This window comes from Propithecus coquereli, unplaced genomic scaffold (genome assembly GCF_000956105.1).
Source record: "Propithecus coquereli isolate 6110/MARCELLA unplaced genomic scaffold, Pcoq_1.0 Scaffold254, whole genome shotgun sequence".
NCBI lineage: Eukaryota > Metazoa > Chordata > Mammalia > Primates > Indriidae > Propithecus > Propithecus coquereli.
Genome location: NW_012148108.1, coordinates 477,781 through 488,996, shown reverse-complemented (window position 1 = coordinate 488,996; position 11,216 = coordinate 477,781). Strand labels below are relative to the sequence as shown.

The following is an 11,216-nucleotide window of genomic DNA, read 5'->3' as shown; positions in this document are numbered from 1 at the left end:
TAACAAGGCACATTCAGGGAAGTCTGACTTTTATCCTTGTCCCTGTCCATTCTTTCATTCCCCTGTAGGTCATAACTGTGTGTGTTTTGCTTCATCTGCCATCATTTCTTGTTTTAATATGAGCAGAATGTACATATATTCACATTTCCTTCTGTTTCTTACAAAAAAACAGAATATTAAAGACATTGTTCTGAACCTTGCTTGTGTGTATTATCATGGATGTTTTCAAAACGCAGGAAATCAAGGTCATCTATTTGCTTTTTGAGTCACAACATTTAATTGAGAATTATTTACATATTATTGGTTACATGTTTTAATTTATCTTTACTTTTTTATGTTTGGTGTGACCATGTCAGACAAAGGTACTTTTCAAGAATTTGTTAGATCACTTAAATTAAAAACAGTGATTGGGATTCTAAAGTTTATTATTTTTTGGTTCTTTTAAATCATGCATTGTTTTGTTTTTTTTAATTTTACAGATTGAAGATCCAGGTTGCTTCTGGGTTATTATAAAAGGATCTAGTCCCCTTTTAGATAATGATGTGGACTATCAAAAACTAAATAGTTCCATGAACGACTTCTATAACAGCATGTGTCAAGATACAGAAATAAAACCATTAATGTTGGAAGAAGGGCAGGTAGGTATCTAAGTGTGCTTTAATCACTGTGTCTTGAAACATGGCTTAAAATGTAAAATATTCTGGCAGCTGAGGTGATTAAAGCTTTTCGAGTATTTTAGTTTCCTGTGCTCACTGCCTTGTGTTAGGTTCTGCAGGTTTCACAGGATTCAGGCCAGCCATGGAGAGGGGTGGTTGCTGTGCGGGGTTCAGGTGGGGCAGTGGGACATGGAAATCCAAACCCAGGCTTTAGGGCCGTCCCCCTGGTGCTGCCGACCGGGGGATTGTTCTAGATCCAGCCCAGGTGTGGGGACCTCAGCAAAGAGGGCAGGCATGGCGTCTTCACTCTAGGGTCGATGCCTCCCTCTGGGTTGCTCATGCCTTCGGCCGACTCTCGCGTCTTTGTTTCCTTCGCTCCCCGTCACGTCCCCTCCTTGCTTCTTGCGGCCTCGGCTCCAGTTGCCCAGCCTCTGTGTCTCTGCAGGGCAGCCACGCTTCGGAAGAATTTGAATTTTTGTAATAATGTGATGGGAAGAGATTTATAAACTCTTTATGACAAAAAGTAGAAACAGTTTGAATTCCTTCCCCCACCCCAAAATCATTATTAATAACATTATTCATTATTTTTGTACCATTTTTCAATACCATTGACTTATTGAAATGAAACCAGGTCAGTTATCCTTTAAAAATATTTTACATTTTAGATAGCAATTGCTTCCTTGTGGTGGTGGTTTAACTTTTTCTCAGCCCTTTGTATTTTCTGTGGACTGATAGTTAAATATAAAGTTTTGGATAGATTTAGGGTCACACTTTTGTTTTTCAAGAATAGGTATGACCTTCATATTGTATAGAATTGGGAGATAATCTTACACAATTGAAATTAGGCCAATTAATAACCCTAAAATGGCTTCTAAGTGCTCAAGTGAAAGGAAGAGTCACAGGTCTCCCACTTTAAATCAAAAGCTAGAAATGATTAAGTTTAGAGAGAAGGCATGTCGAAAGGCTGAGATGCTCGGCCGCTTGTGCCACACAGTTACCCAAGTTGTGAATACAAAGGAAAAGTTCTTGCAGGAAATTTAAAATGCTACTGCAGTGAACACACAAGTAAGAAAGTAAAACAGCCTTACTGCTGATGTGGAGAGAGTTTGAGGGGTCTAGATAGAAGATCACACCAGCTACCACATTCGCTTAAGCCAGAGCCTAATCCGGAGCAAGGCCCTCACTCTCTTGGCGTCTGTGAAGGTGGAGAGCGGTGAGGAAGCTGCAGGTTTGAAGCCAGCAGAGGTTGGTTCGTGAGGTTGAAGGAAAGAGGCCGCCTCTGTAATGTGAGAGCTCAGGGTGAAGTGGCGATGGAGAAGCTGCAGCAGGAAGATCTAGCTAGGGTCACTGATGAAGGTGGCCACACTAAACAACAGATTTTGTAGACAAAACAGCCTTCTAGGCCTTTCATAGCCTAAAGAAGTCAATGCCTGGCTTCAAAGGACGGCTGGCTGTCTTGCTAGGGTCCAATGCAGCTGGCGACTTTAAGTTAAAACCAGTGCTCGTTTACCATTCTGAAAATCCGAGGGCCCTTAAGAATTAGGTTAAATCTGCTCTGCTCGTGCTGTATAAATGAAACAACAAAGCCTGGTGACAGCACATCTGTTTATATACAGCAGGGTTTACTGAATGTTTTAAGCCCGCCTGTTCGGATCTACTGCTGTGAAAACAAGAGCCCTTTCAAAATATTACTGCTTATTGACAATGCACCTGGTCACCCAAGAGCTCTGATGGAGATATATAAGAAGATTAATATTGTTTTCATGTCTGCTAACAACATCCATTCTGTAGCCCATGGATCAAAGAGTAACATCACTTTCAAGTGTTATTTATTTTGTTGAGACGAGTGATCTCCCTGTGTTGCCTAGGCTGGCCTTGAACCCCTGGGCTCAGGCGATTCTCCTGCCTCAGCCTCCCGAATAGCTGGGAGTCTGGCTGAGTCTTACTTTTTAAGAAACTTATTCTGTAAGGCTACAGCTGCTATAGATACTGATTGCTCTGATGGATCTGGGCAACTTCCATTGAGAAACTTTTGGGAAGGATTCGCCATTCTAGATGCCATTAAAAACATCCACAATTCATGGGACGTGGTCAAAATATCGATTTTAACAGGAGTTTGGAAGAGGTTGATTCCCGCCCTCACGCGTAGTGCTTCAAGACTTCAGTGGATGAAGTCCCTGTGGATGGGGTGGAAATAACGAGACGACCAGAGTTAGAAGTGGAGCCTGAAGTTGTTGCTGAGCTGCTGCGATCTCGTGATGGAGCTCGAATGGATGAAGAGTTGCTGCTTAGGAAAGAGCAAAGAAGGTGATTTCTTGAGATGGAATCTGCTCCTGGTGAGGATGTCGTGGACATTGTTGAAGTGACGAGAGTATTTAGGGTATTCCATAAACTTAGTTGACAGAGCAGTGGCAGGGTTTAAGAAGATTCACTCCAGTTTTGAAAAGAGTTCTACTGTGGGCAAAATGCTGTTAAGCAGCTTCACATGCTACAGAGAAATCTTTCGTGAAAGGGAGAGTCAATAGATGCCACACACTTCACTGTTGCCTTATTTTAAGAAATTGCACAGAGACCGCAGCCTTCAGCTGCCTCCACTCTGATCGGTCAGCAGCTGTCAACATCGAGGCAAGACCCTCCCCCAGCAAAAAGACTGTGGCTTGCTGAAGGCTCAGGTGATTGTTAGCATTTTTTAGCAATAAGTTATTTTTAAATTTTTAGGCATAATGCATACTTAATACACTTTATATTATGCATTACTTAATAGACTACAGTGCAATATAAACAACTCTTATATGCACTGGGAAACCAAAAAGTTCATGTGACTTTATTACAATATTTGCTTTACTGTGGTGGTTTGGAACTGAACCACAATATCAACTAGGTATGCCTGCATTATTTTTATCTCATGGTTTTTAATATATTTATCATTTGTAATCATTGGTGTTCCTGATGCTTAGATTATTCCCAGTTTTGGCTAGTGGAAGCCCTGGTATAAGACAATTTCAAAGTCTGACTGGCTGTGTGAATTATTGACTATTCATACCATTCCTACAAGTTGCTTTGACTTTAGCATTAAATAGAAATGTCCCCCGTCCTTTGTCAGCACTTTTCTTAAATTATTTAAGTTTTGAATTGAGCGAGGTTCTCAAGAACCCTGTCCCTTGCAGTATGGCTGCATTATATATTTTTTTTGAGACAGAGTCTCACTCTGTTGCCCAGGCTAGAGTGCCGTGGCGTCATCCTAGCTCACAGCAACCTCAAACTCCTGGGCTCAAGCCATCCTTCTGCCTCAGCCTCCCGAGTAGCTAGGACTACAGGCATGCGCCACCATGCCCGGCTAATTTTTTCTATATATTTTTAGTTGTCCGATTAATTTCTTTCTATTTTTAGTAGAGACGGGGTCTCGCTCTTGCTCAGGCTGGTTTCGAACTCCTGAGCTCAAACAATCCGCCCGCCTCGGCCTCACTGCATTATATTTTTCAACTTAAATTCCTGAGGGCAGCAGTCTGCATTGGCCCACTTCCTCCCTGTTTGGGCCCAGCTCTCCTTGCTGGGCCACTCTGTAAGCTTGTGGTTAGCACACGGGTTACCTGTGTGTGGATTGCCAGTCCAGTTGGCTGTGGTATGGCCAGGATGCCAAGGGCTGTTGCTTCATAGGGTGGTTCCCCTTAAAAGGGACTACAGGCATTTACAGATGCTCCTTGACTCACAATGGGGTTATGTCCTGACCACCCCGTCATAGACTGAAAACATTGTAAGTCAAAATGCTCTTAATACACCTAAGCTACCGAACGTCATGGTTTAGCCTGGCTACCTTATACGTGCTCAGAACATTTACATTAGGCTATGGTTGAGCAAAATCGTCTAAAACAAAAGCCTATTTTATAATAAAGTGTGGAATGTCTGTGTAATTTATTGAGTACTGCACGCTGTGTTGAAATTGCAACAGTTGAAAAATTCTAAGTTAACCCATTGTAAGTCAGGGACCATCTGTGTTTATGGTTGTAAGGTCACTTGGTTCCAGTATATATTTATGGAACATGTAGTTCCATGCAACAGGTAGTTTTGGAAAACTTAGGGCACTGTACTCGGTGCCGGGAAGATGGCGGTGAACCAGACAAGAGTTCACACCGTCGTGAAGCCGGCGTCCATTTAGGGCGGACGGTGAAGAATGTTAGAGGGCGACCACAGCGGTGGGAAGGGAATGGGCAAGGTGAGCCTGGGGTTGCAGTTTCCTGTTGGTCTGAGACATGGCTGATAATCCTTTGCAAGTGCTGTTTTCTGATTTAAGAAGGTAAAGCTTATTTTGATCTAAAAATCGTCCTTAGTTAAGGAACCAAAACAATAGCAGTAAGAAAAACAATGAAACAGAATCCAGGTGACCTGTGTTCTTCTGAGGTTCCCTTGCCGGCAGATGGTGTTGACCTGGGCAGGTCCAGCCTCCTGGCATCTCTTTCCTCTGTTGTAAGGTAAAACGTAGGCTGAGATGATTTTGAGAGTATCTTTTAATTGTCACTGTATGACGAGAGATTTCAACACTGAGCTTAAAAACGCTTCCTTTTTATTTTGTAGGTTTGTGTGGTTTATTGTCAGGAGCTAAAGTGCTGGTGCAGGGCCATTATTAAGTCAATCATGTCCTCAGCAGACCACTACCTGGCAGAATGTTTCCTTGTGGATTTTGCCAAGTACATTCCAGTAAAGTCTAAAAAGTACGTATGTATTTATTTTGCCTTACAGTCTTAATGGAGACAAATGCCAGTTTTAAAGGAGAATGTCAGTTTTTAAAGTAAGTGAGCAGAGGTCATGACCCTTTGAGAAAAGATGAAGGTGGAGTTTTTTTTAGCTTCAAGAAGGGAAGACTTGGAGGTTCCAATTCCGCACGCACTGACTGGAGGAGCAGGTGATCAGAACGAAGACTCGGGGCTCTGACCCTCCTCCGCCTTCCTGGGGAGGGTGGGGCAGGTGCAGGCTGTTCGCTCTGTGTCTGCGGCTCCTTGCCAGCTGCTCTCCTGCTCTGGATGCAGTGGCTGCTTCAGGAGGGCTGGGCTGCAAGGAGGGCACACCAGAAGGTAGAGAGAAGCTCTTGTCTCCACAGCAGGGGGAGGCTGCGATCGCAGCCTCGCGTTGCAGAGAGCAGAGCAGGCACTCGAGTACGCGTTCCTGGTTGTCCTGCTTCGTGCAGTGAGGGTGCGGCCATCACGTGACGTGGGGAGACTGTCAGAACGAGCTGGTAGCTGGATGGTGACCGTCCAGCCTTCGGTGATTCTGGGACCACACGTCACAGTTCCTTAGAAAACACTACCAACGAGCCAGTCTTGGCATAGTTTCCTGTCCCAGAGTAAGCGGGTGTCAGTTTAATGAATAAATGTGAGGACTGTTCTTTCACTGAAGGAAGAGCAACACCAAATAGATTTCAGTTGCATAATAGGTATCTCTTAGATAGAAGGATTTCATGGCAGAAGGCTTATCAGACATGGGAAATTTGCAGATACTTAAGGAAAAAGTAGACACCCTTCCAACTTATGATTCTGCACCTTTGTATAATGTAACCGTAATTGCTATGAAAATAACTATTGTGTTTGTCTGTTTGGGGAGCTTTTCGTTTCGTATTTGTTTGGGGCAAGAGAATCATGAGACTGAGTAGAGCACAGGGGGGCCTCGAGGGGCAGTTAGTGCTGCCACCACCTTGTAGCCTCGCTGAGCAAAAGCCCGTGCAGGGCGCGCTGGGGTCTGGGGAGGAGAACAGCTCCTGCTGAGAGAGAGTGTTGGGGTGACCTGTTTGCCGGAAGGATGGAAATAAAAATGTTGAACTTCTTACTGTCAAATCTCTTTCCTTCAGCTCTTTCATGAGAAGTTGGCAAATACTAACTGTTAAAACACTGTTCATTCACAGACATTTTGAGGTGGTCAGTATTGAAATTGGTATTTAAAAATCTTGAGTGAAATTTTCTTCCAAGTTTGTTCATTATTGCCTAGTATTTTTCAACCCAAAGAGCCTTATTAGACATTTATTTCCTAAACTCCTGCCCTGCGCCATGAAATTTTAATGCCACGGCTGTAGTATCTGTTCAGGTGCTGTATGCATAACTGTGCTTTATGTGTAAAAAGAGTAACATTTGGCTCAACCCCCAAGAAACAGTTTTTTGTGTCATTAGCCAAATAAAGCACTGCTAGTGGCTGTATTAGAAGCACAGTTTTTTGTGTGTTTTATTTCACATTAAGTATATTGATTGTATAGGTGTATGTAAAGGAATATGCTCCGTATAATTTTTCTTTGTAACGGAACTATTTCTGTTTCACTTTGAAGCATCCGAGTTGCAATAGAGTCTTTTATGCAGCTTCCCTATAGAGCAAAAAAATTCAGCCTGTACTGCACAAAACCTGTCACTTTACACATTGACTTCTGCGAAGACAGTGCTGAAATTGCGTAAGTACAGCTTCTTAAGTAGTTTGAATCATTCGTAGAAGCCGTAGGTCAAGTGTCTGATGTTATGAAATCAGTTCCTCTGTGCAAGTGCCAAGCAGAAGGTGTCTTGGTTCTTTGGGACTTGGCCTCTCAGTGTCTGCCAAGCCTTGCGGGGCAGCAGAGTTCCCCGGGCAGCCCCAGCCTCGGGGACTGTGGTTGGGGTCTTTGGAGTAGGGCCTGAGCTCTGTGCATTTGCCTTTTTTCCACACCTGTAAAGAGTAGCAAGTTAACTGTAAAGAAAACGTTCATAAAACACAGGATCATGGAGCTCTTGAAGAAAAAGTCCATCGCATTCTCCTCGGGTCCCACATCCTCCCTCCTGGGAGGCCTCTGGTCTGTTCAGGCTCTGAACTCCCAGACTGTTGTCGGTGCTTTTACACGCACGCTTTTGCATGGAACTTTCAATGAAAATTAGAACATACCATCTTACTTGCAAAATTAATTTAAGAATGTCTGTTGAAGCTCTTTGCTGATACGTGTACCTCTCCTTCCTCCCTTTAGTCTTTTGCATTGGTGGATATAATTGACGTACTTGTTGGATTTAACTGTCTGCTCTTGACAGACAGCTAGGCTGTTTCTCAGCCATTTGCGCTGTACGTTCCCATTAGAACATAGATAAACCTGTATGAAGCATGTGGAGACACACACACTGCCCCCCGGTCTTTGCTCCTTTTTCCTAGCATTTGCCCACACTGCTGATGCTTGCACAGGATGGATCCGTGCGCTGGGCAGGACTCTGGGATATGGGTGCGATCGCTGCTATCTTGGACGAGTGGTACCGAGTGGCTTGAGTTCTGCCTCCTGTGGTCTGTGGGGCAGTCCCGCCTTCCACCTGGTGCTCCTCCTCTCCTCCCCTCCACGACTGTGGCATTGTGCAAAGACAAGCCACAGGGAGCAGCCCAGTTCTGACTGCACTTGTGCGTCCTGGTGACGTTGCGGTCCGTACTCTCAACTTAGAAGCTGCCTCTCTTGTGGATGCTTCTGCGGGCTCTTTGGAGACTCCCATTCCCCACTGCCCCCAGCCCCCATCACCTGTAGTTCCCTTGAGGTGGCGAATGCATCACCCTTGTGGCTGGCCTCGGAATCTGCACTGAAGTGGTGACAGGCCAGCTGTCTCTGCTGAGGCCAGGGGACTCCACCAGGCTGCCCTCCAATCAGTCCAGACCACCACTCACGAGAGCCTCTGGGCATGGGGGTCCCTGGCACGCAGCAGCCCCTGGCCCTCTGCTGTCCTTCTTCAGAGTGGCCAGCGGCTGACTTTCCAGGTGAGGTTTGGGCGCCGGCCGGCACAGCGCAGCTCGCCTGCAGAAGCCGTCCACTTCCTGTCTTCCTCGCTCTCACCTGCCTGACCCCCTTCCCGGCACTGCGGGGGTCTTCAGCCCTAGGGTACCCCCACTGTAGGCGAAGGGCTTACAAGCACGTCATCCTACTGGGTTTTGACCACCCTCTTTGACACGCAGTATCTTTGTGCTTGCACTTTATACATCTTTCTCAGGATGTGTATTACAATTTTTATCCCATTTCCCTCCAGAAAGACCGTAGCAACTTATACTACTGGAGTATAAGTATACTACTGGAGTATAACTATCACTGGAGTATAGAAAGTACTGTTTTTCCCCACACAATATTGAATATTGTTAGACTTTTTAACTTTTGCTTTGTTGCTGGGTGACAATGACATGTTTTAATTTGTATGTTTTAGATTTGCAAAATTGGGTATCTCTTCATGTGGTTATTTGTGTGTGTGTGTGTGTGTGTGTGTGTGTGTGTTATGAGAGATTGATTTACCTGTTCATATGCTAGATTGATTTTTCTCTTAGATTGTTTGCTGTTTTCTTATTAGGACTATACTACATTTTGTTTTTTTAAAAAAAAAAGTATTAGGTAAATTTTTTGTGTGTAGCAAGGTTTTAGAACCACTGTCTTTATTTTACTCCCTCCTTTGAGAAATCCTTTGTAATTCTCTTCAATTGCTTAGTATCTTTCTTAGTAAAAATAAAAATAAGGTTTTTGAATAATGGTTATGTTCAGGCACTGGGCTGTTTTACATACATTACCTCATTTGATCTTTAAAACAACCCTTGGAGGATGGTGGTGGCATCTCTGGTAAATAAAACCAGTAGAAACATACAATTTATCATTCTGCCCTTAATTTTTATTTTGTTTTTGTTCCTTGCTTCCAAGTACTGGTTTCTCTTGTTTCTTTGTTTCCGACAGTTTTCCTACGATTTTCTTTCCAAAGCACAGGGAAGACGTAGGAAGGGCACAGTGGCAGAGGTGAAGTGGGAGACGGAGGAGGGCTGCGAGAGTGGGCAGAGGGAGGATACCGCGGGACGGGAGTGGCTGGCTTTCCCGGGACGGCCTCTCGGAGGGTGCGTTAGCCAACACGTCCTGAGCCCTCCCTCTGTGCCAGTCTTTGCTGGACGTGGCACACTCAGAGTCTCTGCCTGTGTTCTGGTTGGGGGACAGGTTTGTCACAGGTTACGGGGGATGACAGCGTTGCACAGACGATGCCGTGATGGTGGGCGCGGGTCCTCCTCACAGCACCCTCCGTGAAGCGCGTCTGCTCTGTACAGGCAGCAGTGTTGGCAGGGAAGCGGGGCAGCATGCAGCCGGGATCTGCACCCCAGAGCTGAGCTCCTCGTTATCCGTGTGAAGTGTGGGAAATATCCAGTGCGTGGTTTACAAAATGATGTGAGTTTAGTGAACTAGCCTCCGATTTTTGTGTAATGAAGTTGCATGTGTTCACTGTTCCAGACCCACCAAGAAGTGGGACAGTGCAGCTATCCAGTACTTCCAGAACATCCTAAAAGGTAAGGCCAGTGCATGTGTGATCGCCGCAGCCTGCCTTGCACTGGCGCCCAGAGCGGCCTAACCTCCTGTTGGCGAGGGGACTTGAGATGTCTGCTTAGCCCTGTGACCCTGCTCATGTAGGTTTCCTGCGGTGCCTGGAGCTTCCTCCCCTCCAGGTGTCACCGTCACCGTCCCGCTGGAACTTTGCGGGTGACTGTGGGCAACAGTAATTGACAGCTGAGATTGGAAGGGGCTGTTTGTGTAGAGAACCCTACACAGTGATGCTGCCTCTTAGTTTGCGTAAAGCTCCAGCACTGCGAGTAAATTTGTGTGCATTTTATTGGACCAGCAATTGACGAAAACCCTGGCTTTTAGTGAGCAAGGGATGGCAAATGGATTGTTGTGTAATAATTATTGCTGCTAATTTAAGATGCACAGAATGTCTTTGCCCATTTAGTGTGCCTGCTTTGTTTATATCACTGACCACAAAACATAGTCTCTTTTGTGGCATCTGTCCTAACCCCAATACCTGTGCCTGCCTCTTTGGGCTATTCCAGAGAGTTGGTAGGTGGGAAACGCCGGCACACTGGGTGTTACCTGGCTGGGATCTGGCCCCTCTCCTGTGCCCTGCCGTTGTCTGGGTAAAGGAACAGCCGGAAGCTTTGAAATTGGGAGGTGGCCAGATTAGGAGTTTTGGCCCTTGAGAGCCACGGGGCTTGCTGGGAGAGGACCCTGGGTCTGGGGGAGGCACACCCCTATTTCTTTGTGGCCTCAGACGAGTTACTTAACCTTCTCAGAACCTGGTCGCTTCTCCTGTGAAATGGCAATGACTACTCAGAGAGTGTGGTAAAAATGAAATAAGGTTTATACAGGACTTAGCACCGTGCCCGACAGGTACCCATGAACGGAGCTGCTGTTTGGGTCGTGAAGTCTCCCATAGAGTCGCCGAGCGCTCCGACCTGTGGGGCATTTGAAAGCGCAGAACGAACTCTGAGAGGAGAGATTGTGACCGAAAATTTGGGCTTGGGCATCATCGGGAGAGAAGAAAGGACCAGGGACCTTTACTTGAGGAGGTGCTCACGGGGTGGCAGAGGACACGTGACGCACCGCAGCGTCCGGAGGGCCCTCCCCTCAGCAGCTCTCCGCAGGTCCTGCCTGTCATTGTGGTGCTGCATCCTCTTGACGGGTTAGCAGAGAGTAACTGGTGGGAAATAGTCGCAATTTTTTCAGCTACACTTGCAGTGTCAGCTGATTTGTGTTATCATTTGTGCTGTTTAGCAACTACCCAGGTGGAAGCCAAA

At 45.8% G+C, this 11,216-nt stretch overlaps 1 protein-coding gene across 1 annotated transcript in view; it reads left to right on the top strand.

Annotated features, from left to right (window-relative positions):
• TDRD12 (tudor domain containing 12) overlaps window positions 1-11,216 on the top strand; it is a 62,410-nt gene that overhangs the window by 2,293 nt on the left and 48,901 nt on the right. The window contains exons 2-6 of the mRNA XM_012647017.1: window positions 480-638; window positions 5,229-5,365; window positions 6,964-7,083; window positions 9,880-9,935; window positions 10,092-10,125. Coding sequence (XP_012502471.1) covers window positions 480-638; window positions 5,229-5,365; window positions 6,964-7,083; window positions 9,880-9,935; window positions 10,092-10,125 — 506 coding nt within the window. The remainder of the gene's footprint in view (window positions 1-479; window positions 639-5,228; window positions 5,366-6,963; window positions 7,084-9,879; window positions 9,936-10,091; window positions 10,126-11,216) is intronic.